Consider the following 26,679-nt stretch of genomic DNA (forward strand, 5'->3'; position numbering starts at 1 on the left):
AAGCGCCACAGAGCTGCGTAGCAGAGAGGTGTAAAAAGGGGCGTGGGCTCTGGAAACCTGTCTGCAGTGCAGCTCCCTGGCGCATACTGGAGATCCCTGTTGGGGTATTTGGCCCTCAGGGACCCTCAGTATTGAAAGAGAATTAATTCCCCAATTTAAAACGTGCCAGAGGGCGCATTTGCACAGTGGTGAAGGAAGGGGGCGTGGTCTGAGGTGACATGTCTGAAAACACGCCCTGTGGCGCATTTTAAGTTGGGAAATTAATTCCTTGTCAATCCTGTGGGTCCCTGGGAACCAACTAGCCCACCAGATACTTCCAGTATGCGCCAGGGGGCTGTGTTGCAGAGAGGTGTTCAGAGGCCACGCCCCTTTTTGCAACACTCTGCAACACAGCTCCGTGGCGCTTACTGAAGGTACCTGTTGGGCTAGTTGGCCCCAGGGACTCTCAGGATTGACAAGGAATTAATTCCCCAACTTAAACCGCGCCACAGGGTGTGTTTGCACACACGTGAACTTAGGCCCGCTCCCTCCCTTCACCACTGTGCAACCGCGTCCCGTTGCGCGTTTTAGGTTGGGGGATTAACTCTCCTTGAATACTGAGGGTCCCTGGGGTGCAACTAGCCCACCAGCTACCTCCAGTAAGCGCCACAGAGCTGCGTTGCAGAGAGGTGTAAAAAGGGGCATGGCCTCAAAACACCTCTCTGCAAGGCAGCCCCCTGGAGCATACTGGAAGTTCCTGGTTGGCTAGTTGCCCCCCAGGGACCCCCAGTCTTCAAGGGAAGGTATTCCCCCCAGTGATGCTGGTCGGGGCGTGGCCTCCGGCGCGATACCGTTCTTTTTCGTCTTTTTTCGGTATGCCCCCTAATTTTTTTATTAAAAATTCTGGAAGGGGGCTGCGTGACTCTCCTCCAGAGGCCATACTCGGCCCGAGGACCCCATCCCCCGGGGCATGGCCATTTAAAAAAAAAAAACATTAATCTAGGAGGGGGCTGCCTTGCCCCCTCCCTAGGCCATTTTTGGCCCCGGAGACCCCTTCCCCCGGGGCCGGCCTTTAAATTTTTTTTTTAAAAATTTTAATAGATTTTGGGGAGGGGGGGCGCGTGGCCCCCCTTCCGGGCCACTTTTAGCCCCGGGGACCCCATCCCCCGGTGCTGGCCCTCTTCGTTGGGGACCATGGGGGTCCCCAATCCCCCCACGATCCCAGCTGGCTCTTCGCATCCTGCGGGAGCCTGCATTGCTTTTCCACACGAGGAGCAGCTAACATGCTGCTCCCCCTTTGGAAAAGCAATCTGCTTTGCTATTTGGAAGAGAGAGCAGGAAATTTGCTCTCTCTTCTAAATAGCAAAGCAGTTTTTAATGGCAGGGTGGGAGCTACGAGGCTCCCGCCATTCCATAGCAAACTACAGTGTCCCAGGGGTGGGCACCCCGGGACACTGCGGAGCCAGCCCTGGGGGGTGGCGTTTCCCATGGTTCTACCGAGGCACACGATGGCTGCCAACCAATTAGAATACAGGTTGTGCACGGCAGGGTGCGCTTAGGGTACGCGGATCCTGCGCGGCCATAGATATGTAAATACTTCTAAATGTCATTTTCTCAGGAACTACTGAACGGATTTACACCATTTAAGCAAAAGACACGAGTCTGAACTGAGGACTACCTCTTTGACAAATTTGGTGTAAATCAGTTCAGCAGTTCGGGCTGTAGCTGCGTCAAAAGGTCCTATGGAAAATTACATGGGGAAAACACGTTTGGGACACCCCATTTTTCGCTGCCCCCGCTTGACGAATCACCCCGAGACTTTCAGGATAGGAGCGGATCAGAGCTGATATTTAGTTTTGAAAATTTCGCCGAGTTTGCCTTTCCCTGTTCTGCAAATAGTTTGAAAGGGAGGGGGGCCTGGGTTGGTTCTAGCCAATTTGAGACCCTAGGTTCGCTTGCCACACACCACCGGCACAAATTAAGCACTGGAGGACGCAAGTAAATAGGCAGTGCTCTTGGGAGGGGCAAACATAAGATGGACAAGGAAAGCCATCAAATAAGAAGCAGGCAAATGAGAATGTCAGGAAAGCCATTCAATGGTAATCAATGGGAGGGCTCTAAGCTACTGTTGTTCTTAGTAAGCCCACTGTCTGTATTGCAACCGTGCATGCACTGTCTTAGAGGCTCTACCTACAAAGGACTAGGACTCAGACCTGGAGGCAGAGAAATATACAATGAAACTGACACTAGCCAAGGCTAACAAATATACAGAGAGACAACTGGACGAACGGAGAGCTAATAGGCCATTAATGATTTATACTTTGGAGTTTATTATATAAAGCAAATTTTGAAAGAATGACAGGCCTGCCAACTTAGTGAAGAGTGTGGAGGAATTCAATTACAGATGTCTTGACTTAAACATTATTGTTCTGGCAGCCCCAGCACTCCTTAATTAAGTGAAATGTGTTAATTTAGTGTTGCTTGCTGATAACATGCTTAAAAGTATCATGAAAGGATATCGTATGCAATTGCTGAGTGATGCCATTCATGTTTTTGTGTTTATTTGTTATGGCTGATCAGATATTCAAATGAAGACTTTAAACCATATGTACATCGCAACGGAAAAGAGCTCATCAGAGAACATTTGGCTTTTTATGGAATCATTGTCCCCGCTGATCTCTTCTCCGGAGTGGCATTTAATTAGTGGGATACCAATGATTAGCTCATATCCGCCTCACATCCAGAGATGGCGCCATTTTAATTGTATTACTGTAATTATATGCAACTGTACACAAATTACTTTGCAACATTTATTTCTTACCGTTTCTTAGATCTCTTCAATAAGGCGCGCTGGCCGTCTGGTCTGTCGCCTGAGGCGGTCAGGCTGTTCCGGTGTCCCGGCTCGGCGGCGCATGACGTTATCTTGTCTTGCTGGACTGGGATGGTTTTGGTCACTGCTTCCGCTTCGGCTTTCTGTGTCAGTGGTGGATTCCCAATGTTGACTTTTATTTCGCCCGTGAGAGTTACATTTCTTGAAATGTGAAATGTTTCTAGTTATCCGTTTGTGGTCAACCTCTGCCGTGATCATAGTTCCTTTCCTGCTGCTAACCATCAGGGGGTGAGCGAGGTAGCGGCTGTCTGCTTTTGTTCTTCGGTCACGCCAGACCATCACCCAGTCTCCCTCTTGAATGTCAGCGTGTCTCGCGTGTCTGCGCTGATAGGCATATGTCTTCATTTGTAGTTTTCTGTCATAGTCCATTTTCACCAATGTCTCATGATCGATGTTTGTAGCTTGAGGTTGGAGTGCACTGTCCAGAGTGGGCAGTCGAGTACGAGGGACTCTTCCCAACATCAGAGTGGCTGGACATTGATTGGTAGTGTTGTGGGGCGTAGTGCGATATGCCCTCAGCACTTCATTCAGGGCTTGCTGGATGTCCCGGTGAGCCAATTCCGCTTGCTGCACTGCTTTCTTCAAAGTTCCCATAAAGCGCTCCACCATGCCGTTGGCTTGGGGCCATAAGGGTGTGATCTTTTGATGTTTAAAATTAAGGTGTATTGCGAATTCTGCAAATTCGTGGCCATTGAACGGTGGTCCATTGTCCGACTTGACTCGCAATGGAATGCCCCATGTTGCAAAGGTTTCATCGAGAACTGGAATCACTGCAGTCACCTTCGTGGATGATATCAGGTGTGCGAGCGGGAACCGGGAGTACTCGTCCATAATGACGACAATGTATTGGCTTGATTTTAGAGGGCCAAAGAAATCAACAGCGACTTGCTGTCATACTCCTTCTGGTAATTCTGACATTTGTAGGGGAGCCGGTGGTTCGTCACGGCTTACCAGCTGACACGAGACACAGTCTTTGAGTGTGGTCTCTACCATCTGATCAAGTGTCGGAAACCAGACACGTTCTCGTAGAGCCTTTTTTGTGGCACTTATCCCTCTGTGACCTTCATGAGCGAGGTTAATCACTCCTTGTCTTAGTCTTTGAGGAATGACAATCCTCCCCCCTCTCAGGATCAAACCGTCTTCGCTGATAGATAGTTCTTCATGAATGTGTTTGAACGCAGTTAGTTCTTCGGACCTCAGGCCAGAGTCCTGAGACATGCCCTTCACGTGTCGCCATGAGTTGTTGCGTATGCGATCCGTGACGTCTTGAATGATTGGGTCCTGGGCAGATGCTTCTCGGATCGCCACTAGGGGAACTGTGGGCGGACACGCCGTGTCGATGACAAAGTGGATATATTCTTCAGCCAATGAGCGCTCCTCATTGGTAGTTGTATTAGGGTGTCGGGACATCTAGTCTCCCGGATTTTCCCACTTCCCGGGCTTGTGGACAATGGTATATATGTAATCCTGAAGTCGTAGTCCCCATCGTTCGATGCGTGGGGGCATCTTGGCTTTGGGATTACCAAAAATGGTGACAAGTGCTTAGTGGTCGGTGATGATGGTAAAGTATTTGCCATAAACAAAGAGGTGGAAATGTTCACAGGCCCACACCACCGCCAGGCTCTCCTTCTCCGGTTGAGAGTATCGTTTCTCAGTGCTGGTAAGACTGCGACTGGCATATGCGATGATATGATACTGTGCCAGGATGGCGCCGAGGCCCACCGAGCTGGCGTCAACGGTAATTTCAGTTCGTTTCTTAGCATCAAAGTAAGCCAGGTTGATGGCAGAGCTGACAGCGTGTTTGATTTTGTGGAAGGAGTGATCACAGGCATCTGTCCATGCAAAAGGCTGACCCTGACGAGTGAGCTCTCTGAGGGGGTGGCTGATGGTAGCGAAATCCTGGATATGCCGTGCACAATAGCTTGCCATTCCGAGGAAGGAACGGAGGTCACTCACGTCTTGCGGTGTTGGTGTGTCCGCAAGGGCAGATACTTTGTCAGGATCGGGTTTCATACCATCTTTGGAAAAGATGTGGCCATAGAATTTCAAGGTCGATCTGTGAAACTCGCATTTTTCTGTATTCAGAGTCAAGTTCGCATTCAGCAGTGCGTGGCATACTCTGTCTAGAGCTGTGTTGTGTTCGGTCTGATCTTTTCCAAACAGATCATCGCTGTAGTTGAATGCGTTGGGGATCCCTTGAATTACTCGTCTGATAGCCTCATGAAAAATTTCGGCAGCTGACGAGATGCCAAAGTTCAATCGCTTGTAGCAGAAGAGTCCTTGATGGGTTGTAAAGGTAGTGATGTAGCGTGACTTGTCATGGAGTTCTAGCTGATGGTATCCCTTGTTGAGATCAAGTTTCGAGAATACATTGGCTCCGTTAAGGCGAGCGATCATATCACTGATGTGTGGTCCAGGGTGGCGTTCTCTTTCAATGGCCACATTGGGTGCACGCATGTCCACTCACAGGCGCACTTTGTTGTCTTGTCCCTTTTTTGGTACGACCACCACAGGCGACACCCATGGAGTTGGACCTGAAGTGCGCTCAATGATGTCAGTCTTTAGCAGATCTTGGAGTTCGTCATCAACAGCTTGCTGTAAATGGAACAGTACTTTCCTGTGGTGTTGTGCCACTGGAGTCACGCGCTCATCAATATGTAGTTTCACCTTGAATTGGTGTAACTTCCCTAGCCCCTTGAAGAGATTTGGAAACTTCGCAACAATGTCCGGGGCATCTTCAGTCATGTAAAAGAGTTCCACGAGCTTCAGCCTTTCAGCTGTCGGCAGGCGGAGCAGACAGTCGGCCACGTCTGGGCCTTCGACAACGTGGATATAAGCTGGGATTTGTCGATCTTTGTACGACAAAGTCGTGCTGAAGCGGCCTAGGCATGGCAGTGGCTTCCTGGACATCCACGTGAATATTCGGACAGCTGCAGGTTCTAGTTTGGGTCGTGGTTTCATGCTCTGGTATTACAGTGCGCAGATGTAGTTTAAAGAGGCTCCTGAGTCTAGGACAAACTTTGCCGGGTGTTCTCCTATCCGGATGTCTAGCTTCGGATATCTCTTCAGTCGGTCTGGGTCTGATACCATACAGATGTATTCGACAATGTCTTGTGACACGGGTGTGCGTGACGATGACTCGCTGGATGTTGATTTTCGTGATCGATATGAGCTCACAGACCGGACACTCGACCGGGAAGAAGTAGATGAGCGTTCTTCTCTCCCCTTCACTGCACGGGCGTGATGCTGTGTGGTAGTTCGAGTTTTGGATGACCTTCACCCCGAGCGTTGGGTCTGACAGACAATTTCAAAGTGATTTTCCCTGCTGCAGCGGTGGCACCTTTGCCCGATGGCTGGGCATTGTTCTGAATGGGGGTAGTCCTGGCCGCATCTGTAACACGCGAGTGCCGTTTTGCTGAGTTTGGTGTGTCGCGATTCATATCGTGACAACAACCTCTGGGAAGACGTAAAATGTGTTGGCTTACTCGTTTTGTGGTGATCGGTCCGATGCTTCTTTTCCTTGTGCACTTGCATTCTGAATGCTTGCTCTTTCCTATCAGTCTTATTAGTCTCCATCTTCTTTGCGTGGTCCTCCCCCTGGTCGTTAATGCGTGTCATTTCCTCAATTTCTTCGAGGGTGTAATGCTTCTTCAGCAGTCGGCGACGTAGCGACTCAGAATGACAACCTTCAATTATGCGGAGCCGTAACGCGTCCTCAGTGTTGAAGTTGTCAAATTCGCAATGACGAGCTAGCCGTCTGATGCACACGATGAAGTTGCACATGTGCTCGTCTCTCTCTTGAGTGGCTAGGTTGAACGTGTAACGTTCATAGTCCAAGTTGCGTTTGTGTAGAAATCTTCGGTCAAGGGCTCCCTTGACATCGTCGTATGGGGCGGTGGCCGCGTTAGGCAGTTCCTTAATGATCTGCGCGATATCTTTCCCCACCAAGTTCCGCAGGGCTATTAACTTCTGCTTGGGGTCTTGTACTTGGGACCCAGTCATGTAGTCTTCAAAATCCTCGGCCCAGCTCTTCCACTTAGGTCCCATGCTGTTACCGGACGTCAGCTGCAGGGGGTCCGGTGGCCGCAGGTATGGTACTCCCATGAGTGCTTGGTGGGCTGGTGCTAGCAGTGGTGGGTTGCCTGGGGCTGCCGGTGCTCCTCCTGAGGCACCTGTCGAGCTGGTAACCGACATCTCTGCTTGTTGGTTCACTCAGCTGGTTGCTGCAGTTTAATCAGTAAATTCGGCTTCTCCAATGTCCACTGAGCAAATTTATGTATGTTATTTAGTGACGCTTGACCTCAAAATGGCCGACACCAAAATTTCAATGAATGTCTAATGGCGGTGCCTGACCTTAAGATGGCCGCCGCTCGTGACACGTCACGTCGTGTAAACCTGCACTTGCAGTCTTCAGTGTCTCTTGCTGGGTCTCTGCAGACACCAAACTCGCCTGCCACGTCTTATAGTTGAATTTCCAGGCCTTCAGGACTCACCCTCGCACCACCGATCGTGGCAGTCTGTCCCCAGGCGCTCCCTGGCTTCCGTGCCGTTTTCACGCCGTTTCTCTGTTTCTGGCCCCTTCTCCCAAATGCGCTCTGGGTGGCCCTCCAGCCGTGCAGGCAGTTTCGTGGTTGCTGGTTGTTGCGTGCTAGGGCAGCATTCAGGCGCGGCATGTGGAGCGTTCCGTTTTTCGCGCTCCTCACACGCTGCGCCGACACAGGCTGCAGGCTCTCTGTTCTTCGGCCGTTCACGGACGGCAGGGGTTTTAGGCAATGTGTGGGCTTGGAGCATATCCCACCCTCGTCGCCAGTGTCGCGCCTCACCCCCATTTATCACAGGAGCCCAGAGTAGAGTAAAACACGTCTTTATTTTCTCATGACTACTCGCAACTAACTTCCCCAACCTCATTTCCTCTTCCTCCCCATGCCCCTTCCTGTCCTGCCTGTCGCAGACAGGGGTCAGGCAGTGACGATATGACACTGCAGAGCCTCCAAGCTGCCTCCGACCACAGCCCTGCTCAAGGCTTAACTCCTTGCCCCACCCGCCACAACTGACTGACTCTGGTCGAGCCTCAAGCAACAGCCAAAACCCCACCATGAACAAAGTCGCCACTTGCATCAGACCCCTCGAGCATCCCCCCTTGGCTCTCAATTCAGTAGCCCAGAGAAATATGTGCCGGTACCAAGCACCAGAAACCACTGGTACAAATTAAGCACTGCGTGGCAGGGCATTGGCTTTCTGTATGGTTATGGTATATTATTTGGAGTGGTGTGGCTCACTGGTTAGAGGCGGCAGACCCGGAAGCAGAGGTCGGCCCGGGACCAGGGTTTGATTCCCGACGCGGCAGGGTCTTGGGCCATGGTCAGCGGACTCGATAATTCTCGCCTCGGTGCCTACTCCAACCATGGGTCCCACTCAGCAACTCTGGGCAATCGCTTGCTTAATCTCTACTAACGGCCCCATCAGCGCCGGGGATGCTTGTCTTCACCTTGGAGATGTCCAGGAGGGACCATCTCACAGGGAAAGCCAGGATGGGTTCCCCAGCGGTATACAGCGCCGGGACGCCCCTTTGCTGGGGCAGCTGTGCGCTTTACAAGTATACGACATTTAACATTTAACATTTAACATTTGATGCTAAAAGAAAGACTTGGAAATTCACTGAAAAAAAGCAAAGATTAAAGTGACGTTATGGTCAGGTAAAAATTACAGTGACAACGTAATGTTTTAAGCTAAAAAAAAAAGAAGAAATTCACCAGATATAGTCATCTCTATTAGTATAACTCGTGCCCTAAGGTACCTATAACATGCGTTCTCGCTGTGCACAGCTAATTACCCCACATATTACATCACTCATGACATGACTGCATTATTTGAAATGGCACAATTGATGAGAAAACTTTGCATGACAGGGGCAGAAGTTATAGTTATCTCAGGGCACGAGTTATAGTTACTAGAGATAACTATAACTGGTGACTTTCAGTTGTTTTTTTAGTTTGAAACATTCATTTGTCACAAAAACGTTAAGCTAACTATAAGATCACCTTAACCTTTGGCAGAAGCAGCAAGTCTGTTTTCTTTTGGAATATTTTCACGGCCGACGCCCATGCAGGAGCCCCGACTCGAGAGAATGAACATAACTCAATGGTACTCATTTTATCGACCTCAGATAGATAAATAGGCTGAGTGATATATATATATATAAACTGTCACTCACTCTGTGGTTATAGCTAGCGTTACCTTAGGTAGGACTCCGTGGGATGTTTGCCCATTAAAAGCTTTGAGCCCATTTATCGAATCTCCACAAAACTTTTCAGACTATTGCCCCTTCTCCACTGGTGGAGGATGCAAAGTGTCAAAGTGATTGGTCAAGACGGTGCAAAGAAAAAGGAAAATCCCAAAACTCCTTTTTTCCCAGATGCATTTTCCATAGACTTTCTACTCATGAGTACCGGCCAAAGACACAGGCGAAGTTCCATGAAATTAGGCATGATTGTAGATTATTGTATCAAAATGACTCTTTTTAGGCTTAGAGGTAAGTAGGGTAATTTTGTTTTTAAGTTATAATGTTTTTTAACTTAGTGATATCTCAGGCCACCGTAGTTCTGCTAAAAAAATTTAAATGACCGCAGTACATGGCATGACAAATTATTATGTGATTAGCTAATGACCGCCTTTACAAAAGGTAAAGGCCGCCATGTGTGCTGGGTTAGGGCCTAAACTCAAGGTCAATATTAGGATTTATATTTTCCCCTACCTATTACCACTTTATTAAAGGGAGGGAAAAGTAATCATAAGTTTCTCTGAATTAAAAAAAAAAATCAGAGAGTACCCCGGTACTACCCAGGTAGTACCATGGTACCTTAACAAATAGTTTTTAAAATACTTTGGAAAATTGAAAAAAACACTGTAATAAACTATATTTCAGAAATATAGTGTACTACTGGTTATTTACAATTTATAGCACATTTCATTATTTTAAAAAATTACTAAAAATAGAATAATTTTTTTTTAATTAAATATGTACTTACTAGGTAATAGCACAGTACTATGGAAACTGATGTAAAATATGTAAAAAGATATACAAAAACAGTTCCCTACCCCCCCCCCCCACCATGTTGATAAAGTAGTAATAAGTAGGGAACAAAAATAAAACCTACTAGTTACCTATATCGAAGACCCTTACCCAGAATACAGCCAAAGTGTACTAAATCAATATGACTACCTTGTCATCGCCATGTACCACGTCATATCTGGAAGTTACTGTGGCATACTGTGGCACAAGATATAACTAAGGTATACCTGGACTATTATATTGCTTTACCATTGTGTCATGCATGGTGATGCATGGGCAACATAATGCTTGAGTCACATTTACAAAGCAATGCAACGCCACCATGCCTGACCCTGCATTGCTTGGTAAAGCTGGAGAAACACAAGGCAGCGCAATTTGCGGATTTGCGTAATTCTGAACACCATAATCTACCTTCTTGTTCAATTTCACATACATACATATGCACTCCACTGTACGCCACAATGCTCTATGTTTTTCAACTGTATGCAACTCAAGTATACGCCACTCCACTGTACGCAGCTCCACTATACGGTACTCCACTCTACATCACTCTATGTGAATCCATTGTACGCCACTCCACTCTACGCCACTTCACTTGATGCTATTACACTCTACCCAACTCCCCTCTATGCCACTAAATGTTTTAGTATTCCACACTGCCCCACTACAATGTATGTCACTCCAGTCTACGCCACTATAAGCTATTCCACTCTACAACAATCCACTTGACACCAGTTCACTGTACGCCACTCTACTATATGCTATTCCACTGTACGCCACTCCACTCTGCGCTACTCTACTATATGCTACTCCATTGATAGCTATTGCACTTCATGATACTCCACTGTACTCCACTCTAAGCCATTCCACTGGGCACAACTCCACTCTACACCACTTCACTGCTTGGTATTCCACTGTACCCCGATTCCCTGTACCCCGCTCCACTGTACCCCACTCCAGTCTGTTCCACTCCACTATACACCACTCCACTGTACGGTACGCTACTATATGCTATTCCACTGTATGCCACTCCTCTGTACACCACTACACTGAACGCTATTCCATTATATGTCACTACACTCTACAACACTCCACTGTATGTAATTTCACTGTATTCCATGCCACTTTATGCTACTACACTTTACACCACTCCAGTGTACGCAACTCCACTCAACACCACTCCATTCGGCACTATTACATTGTACGCCACTCCACTGTATGCCACTCTACTGTATGCAATTCCAGTATGCCACACTCCATTGTATACCACTCCGCTGCACTCCACTCCGCTACACTCCACTCTATGCTATTCCACTCTTCACCAATACACTGTACTCCACTCTATGCTATTTCACTGTACAACTCTCAACTCTACGTCACTCAACTCCACACTGATATACGACATGCAGCTAACCTCTATGCTACTCCACTATACGGTATTCAACTCAACCTTACTCAACTGTATGCAACTTCAGTATATCCCACTACACTATATGCCATTCCACTGTTCGCTACTCTACTATACAGTATTCCACTCTACACCACTCCGTTGTACATTACTACACTGAACGCCATTCTACTGTATGCGACTACACTGTGACTCTCCGCTGTACACTATTTCACTGCATTTACCTTTACTGTATGTTGCTTTACTATACTCAACTCCAGTGCATGCCACTCCACTATACGCCATTCTATTCTATTGGATGCCACTCCACTCTATGACACTACACTGTATGCTAATCCATTCTACCCCACTCATCTGTATGCCACTCCTTTGTGAGCCACTTCATTGTATGCCATTAAACTGTATGCTACTCCACTATACGCAATTCCATTCTTCGCAACTTCTCTCTACGCCACTCCACTCTGTTATTCCACTGTATGACAATCCACAAAAGTCCATTGTAGGTTATTTCAATGTATGCCACTCCACTGTACGCTATTCTACTCTACCCCACTCCAGTGTATTCCACTGTAGTACACGCCACTCCATTGTGTGCTACTAAACTTAGCACTATTTCATTGTACGCCACTCCATTGCACTCCACTCTACGCTATTCTAGCATATGCCACGGCACTCTACTCCACTCCAGGCTACTCCAATCTATTCCCCTCTACTACACTCAACAACAACCCACACCTTTCCATTGTACCACAAAATGCTCCCCTCTACGCAAGTTTACAGCACTGTAGTTTACTTTATGACACTACATGACACTCTACTACACTCTAAATTACTCTACTCAACTTCCTCTATGCTAATCTACCCCACTTTACTCCACTCAACTCTATCACATACTATTCCACTCTACTCTACTGTACTCCACTCTACACCAATTCACTCCACCCAACTCTATGACAATCAACTCTACAGCACTTGAAGCCACTCCTCTCTACCACACTGTACTTCACTTTACACTACTCCACTTCACTCTACAACCCTCTAACCCACTCTGTGCCACTACACTCTTCTCCACTGTATGACAGCAGTCCACGCCACTGTACGCAACACCACTCCACTCAGGCACTTTACTACACATGAGCTGAAAAGAGTGTGTTTGCAGATGCCCTCAATATGTTGAGGCTGGTAGACACATTGTAATTGAAAGTTATAAGTATAACTTTAGAATTTCTACTATTTTTGTGAATTTTAAGTTTGTATTTTATAGGGAAAAAAAGTTTCCCTAACTATAATTAAGCTTTAACTGTTGTTTTTTTCTTTGCAAACAAATTAAAATATATATGTTTAATTATATACATAAATACATACACACATTTACCTTAAATATATCTACCTTCCGTTGTAAAGGCATGTATGGTAAAGGCATATGCATGGTAAAGGTATTGTGTGGTAATGCCTGCATTGTAAAGACTGCTTCCTGTAGCAGCAAGCCTGTATCTTATTGTTAAGAGAGGCTTTACTTTCGGCAGAAACATCATTATACCGGTATTTGGATATATATATATATATACTGTCGATGGCATCTGAGGAAGGCCTACGCTAGGCCGAAATGCATTATGCCCAACAACAGCTTTAATTAAATGGTGTCTCCGGTTTCCCCGCTGTGGCCTCTGCTTCTTCTTATTTTGGGAGGAGGTGTTTGTTAATATTGCGCGCGTTGCCAGATAACGCGCTTCAGAGGCTCTGTTCCAGTAAAGAGGCTTGGGCTCATCTGGATCCTGCGTTTGCAGTTAAACAATTGAGCAAGGTATTGCTACAGTCCCGAGCCCGCCCCCGAACACCGGTGTCTCTCTGGGCGGCAGCAGCTGCTGAACCGTGACCTCACGGGGGACTCGCAAGCACTGTCTTTTTCGGTCCCTGCTCGCTTCACATCGGGACTAGGAGGCTGGAACGAAAGGGGACCGGAGGGAGCATGCTGAACACTTCACTGGACATTGACTTTTTTGCTACTTGCTACCCTGCCACATTAACGCTTTTCCACTGGGACACACCACCAGCAGCACTCACCTGGCTGTTGCATTATGGACCCTGCAGTTCCTACGAGCAGCGGGAATCGTGACTTCACTCCATTGGTGGGCGTGGCGCCTATTAACAAACGGGATTGTGGCAAGGAGTACTTTCACGAGCAGCAGAGTCGCCAGAACACTGTCGATGGCATCTGAGGAAGGCCTACGCTAGGCCGAAATGCATTATGCCCAACAACAGCTTTAATTAAATGGTGTCTCCGGTTTCCCCGCTGTGGCCTCTGCTTCTTCTTATTTTGGGAGGAGGTGTTTGTTAATATTGCGCGCGTTGCCAGATAACGCGCTTCAGAGGCTCCGTTCCAGTAAAGAGGCTTGGGCTCATCTGGATCCTGCGTTTGCAGTTAAACAATTGAGCAAGGTATTGCGACAGTCCCGAGCCCGCCCCCGAACACCGGTGTCTCTCTGGGCGGCAGCAGCTGCTGAACCGTGACCTCACGGGGGACTCGCAAGCACTGTCTTTTTCGGTCCCTGCTCGCTTCACATCGGGACTAGGAGGCTGGAACGAAAGGGGACCGGAGGGAGCATGCTGAACACTTCACTGGACATTGACTTTTTTGCTACTTGCTACCCTGCCACATTAACGCTTTTCCACTGGGACACAGCACCAGCAGCACTCACCTGGCTGTTGCATTATGAACCCTGCAGTTCCTACGAGCAGCGGGAATCGTGACTTCACTCCATTGGTGGGCGTGGCGCCTATTAACAAACGGGATTGTGGCAAGGAGTACTTTCACGAGCAGCAGAGTCGCCAGAACACTGTCGATGGCATCTGAGGAAGGCCTACGCTAGGCCGAAATGCATTATGCCCAACAACAGCTTTAATTAAATGGTGTCTCCGGTTTCCCCGCTGTGGCCTCTGCTTCTTCTTACTTTGGGAGGAGGTGTTTGTTAATATATATATATATATATATATATATATATATATATATATATATATATATATATATATATATATATATATATATATATATATATATATATATATATATATATATATATATATATATATATATCTTCAAGGTACGTAGATCTGGAGTTAAGAATAGAAAATTGATATTTACCTATTGGCGTGTACCTATTCGATATTCTTGTCCTTGATATTTTTAACTCGATATTCAATCCACATGATATTTGTGTTTCCGATAATTTGTCACTGATCCTTATGGATTGAGAGCCATATATATGCATATATTCGCAAATATGAATCCGCATCTTGTGCATTATTCCTATTGGAAGATACAGTGTCAGATATACAGAATCTAGAGGATTTGCTTTACGAGAGATCAAGAGGAAACATGTATGGCAACAGTGGCATATGTGCCTCAGTGTTATTAGCACCTGTGAACTACGAAGCTGACTTATTATGACAGGTGGTTTGGAGTATTTCAGAGTGGTTGCCCTGTTCCAGGGATGGCTATGTTGATTTACAATGGTCGTCCCTAGTAAACACGGTTTTAATCTTCACCCCCTAGTTGCTGCACAGAACTTCAATACTTCTCCCCATTCAGTTATTGGGAATCTGCATATTAAGCAGCCTGTACCCACCCCCGCCACCCCCACAACTCCCACCCGCTGCAACCCAGCTTTACCTCTCAGCCAAATAGGTCCAGCGTGGGAGTCCTTGCAGGCGGTGTCTCTGTTCTTTCTGGCAGTGTACAGCAGGTAAAAGAGTATCCAGGCGCTGGACAGAATCATGAGCGTGGTGATGAAAGCCAGCACCTCCACCTCCTGAACAGCCACTTCCCCGAAAGCCCCGCTACTGACCAGTGCACAGCCCAGCAGCAGCAGGTTAATGGTGAGCAAGGCAGAGAACAAGCGGCCTCCTTTCTTCCAGGCTTCAAAGGTGCCATAGAAAGGTGAATCCTGGAGCACCAGGCTCTCCAAGTGACCAGCAGGGACCCCTAGAGGTATCTTTTCATGTCTGGGTGGAGCTTCCTCTCCACAGCTGCTTTCTCTCTTCGCAGGATCCTCGGACATGGCTCCCACCACCACAACACTGTGGAGGGAAACACAAGAGTAAGGAAGAGTCAAAGAAGACAAATATAATGTGTGCATGCCTGAGGGACAGGAAATAGGAAAGAGGATGGTGAGACATGCCACTATTCAAGAGGGGTGTAAGGGAAGGGCACAGTGTGACAGACCACTAATAAAGGGGAAAGTAGAGGGAGAGTATAGTTACACAGGCCACTAATTATTGGGGATTTGGGTGAATGGTGTAGTGAGAAAGGTCGGTAATAAGGGGCAGGGAAAAGAGACATGGGCACTTATCGGAGATCAAGAGACCTTAAGATAGGTCACGCATTCATGGGGTTATGGGGACAGGATATAGTAAGAAAGGCTACTAATAAGTGGGTAAGGGAGAGTGTCATAAGGCATTATTAAGGGATCGGGGACCTTGAGGAAGGTCATTTACTATGGTGGTTATGGGGAAAGGGTATAGTAAGAAAGGCCAATAATAAGGGGGCAGTATAGAGAACAACAGGACAATAAAGAGGCAAGACGACAGGGCACTGATGTGTGCTGTACAACAGGACTCTAGTAATAAAACCAAAGGACCAAAGGCAGCAGACCAGGTCAAGCACTACGGATCATTTAGTTCTTAGGTTAAGGTGGTGCAATCTCTTCCAACATCCGCTGCCGTAGGATGTACAAATTATTGAAATGCAAGGAACAGAATGGAAGGTGCACTCAAATAAAGTCAATAGAAGTAGTAATTTTAAATATCTTCTTCTTTTTTCAACAAAGTGTTCATGAAGCATAGGCACAGCCACCGCGTTTCGTTCCTCTTTTTTTGCCTTTTAGGAACTTCGTCAGGGCGAGTTCTTTTTTCAGGAAGGGCTGGACTCAAAAGCCAAGTAGGATTAAACCGAAAGTGGTTGCCAGTTCGGTGGACCAGCGATAATAGCCTTAAATTTAGAGAAGTGCACCTCACTAGTGGTGGCCTCGAGTAGTTTCTGTCGATGTGGTACAATTCAGTGTGTTACGGAAGCTAATGGCAGCCCCAAGAAAAAAGCAACATTCAATTTATTAAGGTCATGGCGTCTTCGACAGAGATTCTAGTATGAGTGCGGCTGCGCATATAATTAATCCCACGTTATGGACCTCCGAAGTGTAGAAGTCGTTCGCGTCACCTAACCGCCAAAGGTCCAGTAATGACCCGAGTCGGAAGCCAAAAGAGTGGAGCCGCACCTGTGATAGGGTTCGGGTTCCTGAAACCTTGACATAAGCGGCGTCTTGCAGGACTCTAGTATGTAGGTTAGGAAATGTAAAGTCAGGGAAGGGACTAACAACTGTGCAAAGAGATGAGAGGAAGCACTACATTAACAGTGGCAGGACAGCTATCAGTGTACGATAGACCACTCAAACATGGGAGGAGTAGAGAGAAATCCATCCTTTCACAGGCCCCTCAGATCTTGTCTTTTTAGGTCAAGCCTAGAGCCAGAGCGCATGCGCTGCTCTGTGAGACTTATTGTAGAAGTGTAGGGAATAGAAGCCCCGCCCACTCTCCACCCATATTTGACATTGACTTGTGTCATTGTTGCCCTTAATACTGGCTTCTGATTTGCAATAGGCTTGTTAGTCCCTCCTTAGTACCGCCTCCTCTTCACTTGTCACCTCCCATGGCAACTAGCCCCTTTACTTTGGTTGTTACATGGTACGTGTTATTTGGACTGTGAGCCAGGCCCGGACTGGCCATAGCGGGCACCGGGCAATCCCCTGGTACGCCGCATGGGTGGGAGCCAGTTTTGGGCCCCTGGGGGCCGTTTTTGTTACAGGGCCGTTTTTGCAGCATAGCTGCAAAATCGGCCCTGTAACAAAATCGGCCGAAAACCGGCCCCGGCAAAGAGCTTGGCGGCACCTCCAACCCCTCTCCCTCCCCAGTGGGGAGGGGGGACCGGCCGAGCACTTTGCCAGGGCCGGTTGTGTTTACCAGTCCGGCCTGCTGTGAGCACTCTTTTCTTTAATGAGGTACTCCTACTGCAGGCACGACATGCTTTGGTGCTTTCTTTCCCCCCACCCTGCCCTCCCACCCATTGTTCGTGCCTACTCCCCTCCCCCCGCCTGCTTTCTCGTTGTCCGTGCCTTCTCCCCTCGCCCGTCCGTTGTCCGTGCCTTCTCCCCCTCCCTTGTCCCCGCCTTCTCCCCCCTGCACGTCCTCCCTCCCGTTGTCCATGATGTCTATCATTTACAATGCAATAGGCCTCGCATAAATGCAAGACCTATTGCATTGCAAATGCTTGCTTGATGGAAAGTGATGGCTTAGTTAGACTCTGCCCACTGGGAGGCAGCTTAATACCTGTCAGTGTATGTGACACCTAAAAAACGGCATTTAATTTGTAACACAGCTGGCTTTATTTTACTTGCAAGTAAGGCTACTGAAATAATGCGATAAACTATAACAGTGGCAAAAAAGTCCGATGTCTCATATGGGCTACAGTGTGGCTTAGTACTGTTCATATGAAATACTTTAAAACATGGCATGCTGCTGCCCTGGTTTGTCTGACTGGGACAAGCAGTTGCAAGCACATGTCAGAATCAATGGGCTGGAGATGATGAGTAAAAGCATGTCTCTAACATTGTCTTTCATAAAAATGTTCCATGGAGCCTAAGATCTATAGGGTTTAAAGCGTGCAGAAACGAGACATACCAAGCAAATAGCTGGTATGGCTTCTCTGTAACACAATTCAAGACTTTTACTTCCTCCACATGCTTGAGCAACCTTTACTTTTACGAAGATTGATGTGTAAACTTCACATTTCTGTAGCATTGCTTAGAAATAAGATAGAGAATGTCTATCCAATGCATTGTAATTAATTGATGGGCTTAAATTGCTGTAAACATTTAGTAAAGATGCCTAGGCCCTGGCAGCCCCAAGACTGGATCAGCCAGACTGGGAGATTCTTCCAGAGGACCATAGGAAAAGTATTACAGGGCCTCACACGATCAGGAAACATCTGCTTGCACTTATCGGAGGAATGTGGGGAGAGGGAAGGGAAGATGAACCCAACTGATGCTCACAAAGAACAGACAGGAACCTCTGGGGATTTCATGTTTATGGTGCAGTGGGCGAAAAATGAAGATTTGGAAAGATACCCAGACTTGTGCTTTAGCCTATTTGCAGTACAAAAGGGGGTGGTGATGGACGGAGCATCTGAATCAATCAAACACTCACACCCAGTCAAAAGATCTGGGTTTAATCCAACAAACGGTGATGGATTAAACCCAGATCTTTTGACTGGGTGTGAGTGTTTGATTGATTCAGATGCTCCGTCCATCACCACCCCTTTTTGTACCGTTTTTTAGCCTATTTGCAAGCATTTCTCCCATCATGTTTGTCACGTAGATCTCCTGCGTGCTGTGCCACACGATCCAAGATACACCTCACCGATGAGACCTACTATGAATGTTTGCTTGTGTTCTCTGCTGGTGGGGACCTCACCTGGCAGCTCGGGATGGGCTGTTCCCATGAGGAGCTATGTTAGTATTGATTTGCATAAAGAAGGCCTCTAACTAGAGTGGCACAGTGAGCGAAAAACAATGGGTTGGAATGCTACCCAGAGCAATTGCTAGTGGTTTAGACCAGTGCTTCCCAAAACTTACAAAACCACAACCCAATTTTTAGAATGACCAACCAATATGACCCACCTAGCTTTATGAGCGAGGCAAAATAAATTTAACGCAACTAAAGCTTAGTGTAATTTACAGGAAGCATATTTTCCATTTAAATGGCTCCAGAATTTGCACAGGCATACAGTTTTACTAATAAAACTATTTTGCGCACAAATGATGATGTGTGAATAACAGGTTTCAGTAAATATTTATCATTTGTGCATCACCAGGTAAAGTGCCTTGATTAGTTTTGACCCTATTAACATCTTTGTTTCCATCACACTTACAAAGAAAGTGATTATTTTTCCCCCCAAATGCTGGATATGTACGGTTCATTGACACTTATTTACATTTCATTGTGTGTTACAAATAAATGACATCCTACAGCCTTAACCTTTCACGCCCCCTGTACCTCAGCAAGATTGCCACAAAATGAACTTTACTCTCTATGACTGCAAAGTGAGAGGAGTTTGTAGATACCAATACCCATGGTAAAAAACACTGGTCTAGACTATTTAAAAGCATTACTCCCCATCACCTTTTCTGTGTTTAATGCTTATGTCAACACAAAGATATAGAATAGGCCTGAATTTAAACCTAGTTCTTTCCCAGCCACGCGGGTACCTTTCAGAGCGTGGGTACCATATGGAAAGGAAAGGTCTGAGTAGGTTTTCTACTGGTGGAGACAGAGGGCAGATGAAACAGCATTCCGCTTTCCTAGATAATGCATTGCATACTACATTCAAGGATATTCTAACCCATAAGTGGGTGAAGTTGGTATACACTTGGGAAGGGCTGGGCTTGGGTACTCGGTGAGTACAGTGTCAAAGCCCTGGACAGGAACATTGGCACTGTACCACTATATCTTAAAAATCCATTTATATTAATGACTGCCCTCCTCCCATCTGTGCTGCTGCCAGAGAAAACACCATAGCTCATCTAGGTATCCAATACTGTTTAATAGCATTGCAATGCCCCTTAAAGTTCAATCTCAGGCAGCTGGATCAATAAACAAAGTAATTACAGATGCGTGGAGGGCAAGAACATTTTTGAGGGGACACACAACTTCTGCTCAATCAAAGTTACTCCTGGCTCCCAACCTTTAGGCAGTGCCACTGCCCCTCTCCTGGTGATCCTCACATATTTGTCTGGCAAGAGCTGCGCTGTCAATCCCGACCATAAAAGCACATTATGTCAAACCCAAAGAAGTCTAAGCAGAATGCATAAGGACTTGCCAGCTGTAGTAGACCAGTAGCCAACACACCATGAGTTGCAATCGTTTTCCATTCACCCGCAACCAATGCTCCCTTCTACCACGCAGAACACACCAACTGCCTAGGACACTCAGACTGCAGGATGAGACGTAGCATAAAACACTGCTCTTTAAAGTAAAATAGAAGATGCTGACCACACAGTCATACTCGGCTTGTCCGGAGCCTTTCACCATTCAAATTCTTTCAGCAGACTAAAAGAGGTGTTTGGAGTAACCAAAACTTTACTTAACGCCTCTCAACCTTCTTGACCTGCCAGCTTTTGCCCCTGTCGCTTGAAGACTTAGGTTCGCAAACGCCACTAAAAATGCGATATACCAGAAAGATAAGTCCCTTCCCCATCCTCTTGCATAGGATTGGAAACTGCTTTTGTTACATGCTTGCACACACCTTGACGACAACACTCCGCTGTACTTTAAAATCAATGGAAGCAAAACACTGGATGCAAACACACTAAACAACCACCCCCTAGCAGTGAAGGGTGGATTCGAGCTCGTCCTAACTGAATAATGGAAACTCAACTCCTGTATACAGTCTTCAAATAACGAAATCACCAGACATTCCCTTATATGCTCAACAATATTATTGATGCCATATCCAACCATCGAAAATACAGTGCAAAGACAACCCAATCCCAATCCAGCTACAGGCCAAACAAGGAGAAGCAGATAATCTGCTGACAAAAATAAAGCCTTCATAACAGGCTGTTGAAAATCAGGGTCACCAGAGCAAGATCCATCACCAGAGGCAAACGGGGCTACAGAAGAGCGCTCGGTGTAAGGTATTTTGAAGATTCCTGCATGAAGAAGCGGGACTACCATAGCAACAAAGATCTCAGAAATATAGGATACAGGAACTAATTTTACCTAGGCCATTCCAAAGATTGTTGGTTGAAGAAGGGGACCACAGCCGAGTGATCACAGGAGGAAAAGTAGGGCATGGGAATTTACTCTACCTAGGATTACCTAAAAAAGGATACTCAGTTCCTATCAAATCTGAGGCTGCCAAAAATTCATGCACATCCCACCATTCTCAAAACACTCCCGTTTTTAACACATCATCACAGGTGAACCATACTCCGGTCTAAGGTGGCGACCCTGGAAACATAGGAAAGGTCACAGGACTGCTGAAGCACTACAAGACCATACTAGTGGCTATTTAAGTGCCAGGAACATTACACAACACAACTAAAATAACATAACTTGCATGACATAGGTTGCATATTATGCCCTTGATCCCATAAGGAAACCCTGAGATGGCAACCCTGGTACCATGTGAAAGGTCACAGTAATACTGATGGCACCAAATTACCTGCTGCACTACAAGACCATTTAAGTAGCAGGATCTGCGCTACTTAAACGTAAATGCCAGAAACATAACATAACATAACACAACACAACTCCACACAACATAACATGGCCTCAATGCCCTGGCCTCTGATCCTCCAGGACAAACGTACGTTGCCCCTGTTCCTCTGTTTCAAATTCATGTCTTTCTCTCTCTACTTCCAAAAGGACAGATTGTGGTTCGGTCTCTTTCTTGCACCATCTTTGGGAAATGTTTTTGCTTGTGTCATACAGCAGAAGGGATCAGTATGTGATCACTTCCGAACTGAAGCTTCCGAGAGACACACAGACATTACAATCGGCTAGGCTCAAGAATCCAACATGCAAACGCATGTACTCTCCCTAGAGGAGAAAAGACTAGCCCCCCTCCCCCCCCCCCCCCACCCGCACCCTCGATAATATGTCGGAGGAATAGAAGGGATCCATTCTTGCCCTTTGGGGTAGGAAATAGACCATGCGGCAGAAGGGCTGCAGGGGCGTAGCTTGGTGAGTAAGAGTGGGGAATGTGAGCTTCAGATTTCAGGAGTCTTTTTCACCAAATTCTTATGCAACACAGCAGCCAAAACTGCTGCGCTGCGTGAGGAGCAGAGAGAAGGAGAGTATTGGCACTTTCCTCCCTTCTCCCTAGTGCCTGCGCACAATCAGGTAGCCCTGCGCCACGCACGCACCTTTGCAACAAAGTGCAAGGGAGTCTGTGTGAGTAGCATAGTTTTCGTTCTGGAAAGGAGCCCTTTGAATACAAAATACCATGCTTAGAATATCTTTAAACGTTTTCTCACTTTGTATGTGTGCTGTACACTGCAGCAGACATACAAATTCGAAAAGAAAAGTGCCTATTTGAAAAGGGCGTTATTTTCAGATGCAAACCTTGGTCTACTTTTTTTTTTGTGAATAGGTTTTTGCGTCAATGCCCCCCCATTGATCGCTGCTTGGCACTAAGTACAGCAAAGCAGCTCTATGCACTGCATTGCATTGCTTTCAAGTGAATTTCAAGCGTGAAACAGTTTCACGCTGGACAGCTAATTGAGAATTAAAGATTTTGCATCAATTGCGTTCTCTTTTATGATGCAAACACCGCACAAAATCTTAGTGAATACACCCCATAATGTTAAAATACATTATAAAACAATCAGGGAGCACACGAGGGTCTTATGGGCAGTGAAAAGGGACAGTAATGTGGATTGGTGGGGATACTAAGAGAAAAACATTTTTTTGGGTGAATTATTTTATTCTCTTTCCAAGTAGATAGTGGGAGAGTGTGATTGTGTGTTGTCACCCTGTGTGTGTAAAATGTCTTGGTGAAATCCGAAGAGACGCCTCACCATACCCGACCGAAGGCGCCTGTGTCCAATCATTTATCACAAAATACATTTATTAGGGGGGTGTAACACCCTAAACACCTACCCCCCCCCCCAAAGCTATGCCCCTGTGAGGAGGGAGGGGTTCACTGTGCTATGGGCAAGAATAAGAACATCTCCACAAGGGTCAGAGCACCATTACTCCTGACACGTCCAGAAACTCCTACAGACGTACTTATTCTCAACAATGAAAACCGTGCCACTCTCAAAGAGTGACTGAAAGACAACACTTTCCAGTCTATACCAGAAAAAGTTCCTGGATGCCACCTGCTTTAAAACCTCTTGGAAAACCCAATATAAAGATGCTGCATAGAGTGAAGCAGGAAAGTAAAAGCTTGTGTTAACTCACTAGAGGTAGCTACAGATATTTCACAAAAACAACCCTTCTCCCCTTCAGTGAGCCGGACATCAGCCTTACCTGCTCCTGTTCCTGGTTCCTCTTTTGTGGACACAAACATGCTGTGGAATTTATACCTCCCAGTACATCTTTGATTTACAATGCCCGAGCCTTCCTGCCCAGACCCTGACAGAAGCGCCGGCTCATCTGGTCCTATCAGAGTGCTCTTAGCGCACTTCCCCTGTTTAAGGAAGAAAGAGAGAAGGAGAAGTGGAAGCTACAGGAGGGCGCTAGAAAGGACACTCAGGAGTGCCTTTATTGCCTACGCTGCAGGATGAGGCTGGGATCTCTCTCTACATGTATCTCTTCCCCTGTCGCCATCTTGAATACCATCCTAAATGACATCTTAGATTCCGAATACTTTTTTACAGTGCTTGATGTTCAATCTCGTGGCTTCATAGCACTCCAGCGTGACTAAAATCCCGTCTAAAAGCTCCTTCTGAAGCAGTCCGTATGCCTCTCTTATCAAACATGCGATCTTCCCCTTAATCACAGTGTTGTTCGAGACTCAGTGTTATCATCCCACTTGTTTAACATCCATGCTTATACATATAGCGAGTTCAAAATGCGGCAGCCAGAGTAGTGATAGGTCTGCCAAGGCGTTGTTCGGTCGCTAAATCTCTACATTCTCTTCACTGGCTTCCCGTACACCAGAGGATTAAATTCAAGGTTTTATGCCTTGCGTTTAAAATTCTCAAGGGTACGTCTCCCCAAATCTTGGAGAATTTGCTGACACCGTATGTCCCTTCGCGAGCCCTCAGATCCTTGGGTCAAAATCTGGCTGTGGTTCCGCGTTTCAGACTAAGTAGAGCTGGTGGCCGCTCCTTTCGAGTTTTAGCTGCAAATTGGTGGAATTCTCTCCCTCTGCATATTCGAGTTATTGACAATCTTCTTCAGTTCAGACGGGCCATCAAGACTATTTTATTTGTTTAGCCTCCTTGTTGCGTTCTATGGTCCCCCTGATATTTTGTGGTGTTGTGTTGTGTTGACCTTGTCAAAGCGCCAGGACGCCCCTTTGCTGGGGCAGCTGTGCGCGGTACAAATAAAAATAACATAACATAACATATATGTGTGCCAGTACGTTCCGAGGCCGCCCTACAGGGTTGGAGGCTCCTCTGAATTCTGAGGTTCTTTTGGTGTTTTGGCGTTACTGTGTGTGCACTGGGGAAGCTGTCCCAGCACGTACTGACACACACGACGGGGGAGGGGGGCGGGTTCTGAAGCCCTCTGAGCTCAATGGGCGTTGCGCGCCTAGTCTCCCCAATGGAGGCATTCAAGTGGGCAGCAATACTATGACCGCTTTTTGAAACAAGATATTATATAGCGGAAAATCAATGTTTTATAAACCACAGCATTGTATAGTCCGTACAAAGCATTACATGGGGACATAACCAAATGTTGGTAAAGAGGATGCCAAAATATTAAAAAAATCACTTAGATGTCAAAATATGACTGATTGGGCCGCAAGATCATTAACCTGAGCCCTGCCAAAAATATTACACGGGCATGCCAACGTGAAAAACCACCAAACTAATGTGACAGCCAAGGAGCACCAAGGATAACAACGCATGTAATATCGGTGTGGTGCGAGTAAACGCAAGCTTCATCTGACACAGGCTGGTAGTGGACCGGGCACCGAGGGGCGCAGCCCCTGATGTGCTTGCCAGCGTTGGCACTTTTGGGGGCCAGGGAGCAGGTGGTGTGGGGTGGATGCTGTGTGGCCTGGACACTGCATAAAGGGCAAACACGTTGGTCATTAATAGTGAGCGCGGCTCTGCCGACCGTGTGGTGTCTTTACACAGGCACAAGGTAGGTAAAAGCATAATGCGGGGAGCCCTTCCCGTGCAGGTATGGAATGTGGGGGTACAGAGACAGGCCAGCTTTCTGTTCCGCAGCCTGTGCAGGCAGTGTGTGGTAACAGACCTGGACCAGCAAATTCCATCTTGCCAACTCATGCAGGTAGGGTAGGGAGTGTGGGTCGCTGTGCTACCTCCCACCGTCCCCGTGCAGGCATTGTGTGGTGGCAAAGCTGTGCCGGCTCCCACACCCACATCTTTCCGTGCCTCCGGACCTGCAGTTAGTGTGTGGTGAGGAGCTGGGCTGGCTCCCAATGTGCCGCTGTCTGTGCAGGGCTCCTGAACTCCGTCCTAGCTCGCTAATGAGAACCATATGAGGTCTTCAAAGGGGGCACCTTATCTCCCAGAATGCTCTGCAGAATGAATCCCCATCCGCGCCAAACTAAATATATCACTTGCAACAGGGGATGCATGTTGCAAACTTGTAGAGCGTTGGTCGTTTTGGGTTTCAGAGTCAGGGATCAGATGAAAAAAAAAGTGGAGTGGGAAATAAAGTAAGCGCGGTGTCCCTAAAGCGGGCGCCACGCTCAAAGTAGAGTACAAGACGTCAGCGTTTAGTTGCTTCGGCCGTGAAATGGATCCCAAAAAAAAAATAAGAAGCTCGTGAGTGGTGCAGCGCGCACACCACTGCGAGCATATGTCTTCAATTATGGCGGCAGAGTCGGGCCGCCATAATTGAAGACATATGGGCTTTGGTGCGCGTAACAGACACCAATATTCCATAGGCGGAGCTACGCGACCACCTATGGCCTATTGCGTGTTCTGTTATAAAACAGCACGCATGCAAAGCCCAATCAAAATGGACCTTGAAATGCACATGCACGAGCTATGTGGAATTTCAAGGTCCATTTTTGAAACCCTAATAAAAGGGCTTTTCGCTCGCTTCGCTTGCGAGCCCTAAAAATGAGAAGCGGGGGCCCACGCGGCAGCCCCGTGGACCTCCATCTCCCCAGGGCTTTAATCTTTTTTTTAAAATGCGTGGAACGCACCTGCCAGGGATAAAGGACAGGAATGCACAGTGTTGCATAAATGCAGTGCATTCCTGCCCTTACACAGTAAGGTGCTTTGTAGCACTGCCCTAAGCCAAAATCCCATAAATGAGGCCCAACGTATTTATCCAGCAGCTGGATCCAACACAAAATTAAAAAAATAGGTAAATATCACACTGAATCGGGATCATGATTTTTAGCAATCCATTTCTATTTTTGTCATTGTAACACTTAGTTTGAGACAATAAAAAGCATTCTCCCATGTCAAAGCTATACTATTTTTCTGACTGGAGAAGTGCCTTATGATGCCTAGCTTTTCTGAGTGCTGTGAGCTGAGGCTGAGCAGGGAGGGAAGGAGGGCTTTCAGTTTAAGATTGCCAGTCTGCAGCCTGGGATACTTGAAGATCAAGGGCCCGATGTAG

General features: G+C 46.9%; 1 protein-coding gene across 1 annotated transcript in view; it reads right to left on the reverse strand.

Annotated features, from left to right (window-relative positions):
• The window catches only part of LOC147702153 (proton channel OTOP2-like), a 97,568-nt gene extending 74,063 nt beyond the window's left edge, over positions 1 to 23,505 (reverse strand). Inside the window, exons 1-2 of the mRNA XM_086930798.1 lie at positions 23,434 to 23,505; positions 15,020 to 15,426 (exon numbers count right to left, since the gene is read on the reverse strand). Coding sequence (XP_086786924.1) covers positions 15,020 to 15,407 — 388 coding nt within the window. The 5' untranslated portion in view covers positions 15,408 to 15,426; positions 23,434 to 23,505. The remainder of the gene's footprint in view (positions 1 to 15,019; positions 15,427 to 23,433) is intronic.
• Between the last annotated feature and the right edge of the window lie 3,174 nt (positions 23,506 to 26,679).

This window comes from Lissotriton vulgaris, chromosome 7 (assembly GCF_964263255.1).
Source record: "Lissotriton vulgaris chromosome 7, aLisVul1.2, whole genome shotgun sequence".
Lineage (NCBI taxonomy): Eukaryota > Metazoa > Chordata > Amphibia > Caudata > Salamandridae > Lissotriton > Lissotriton vulgaris.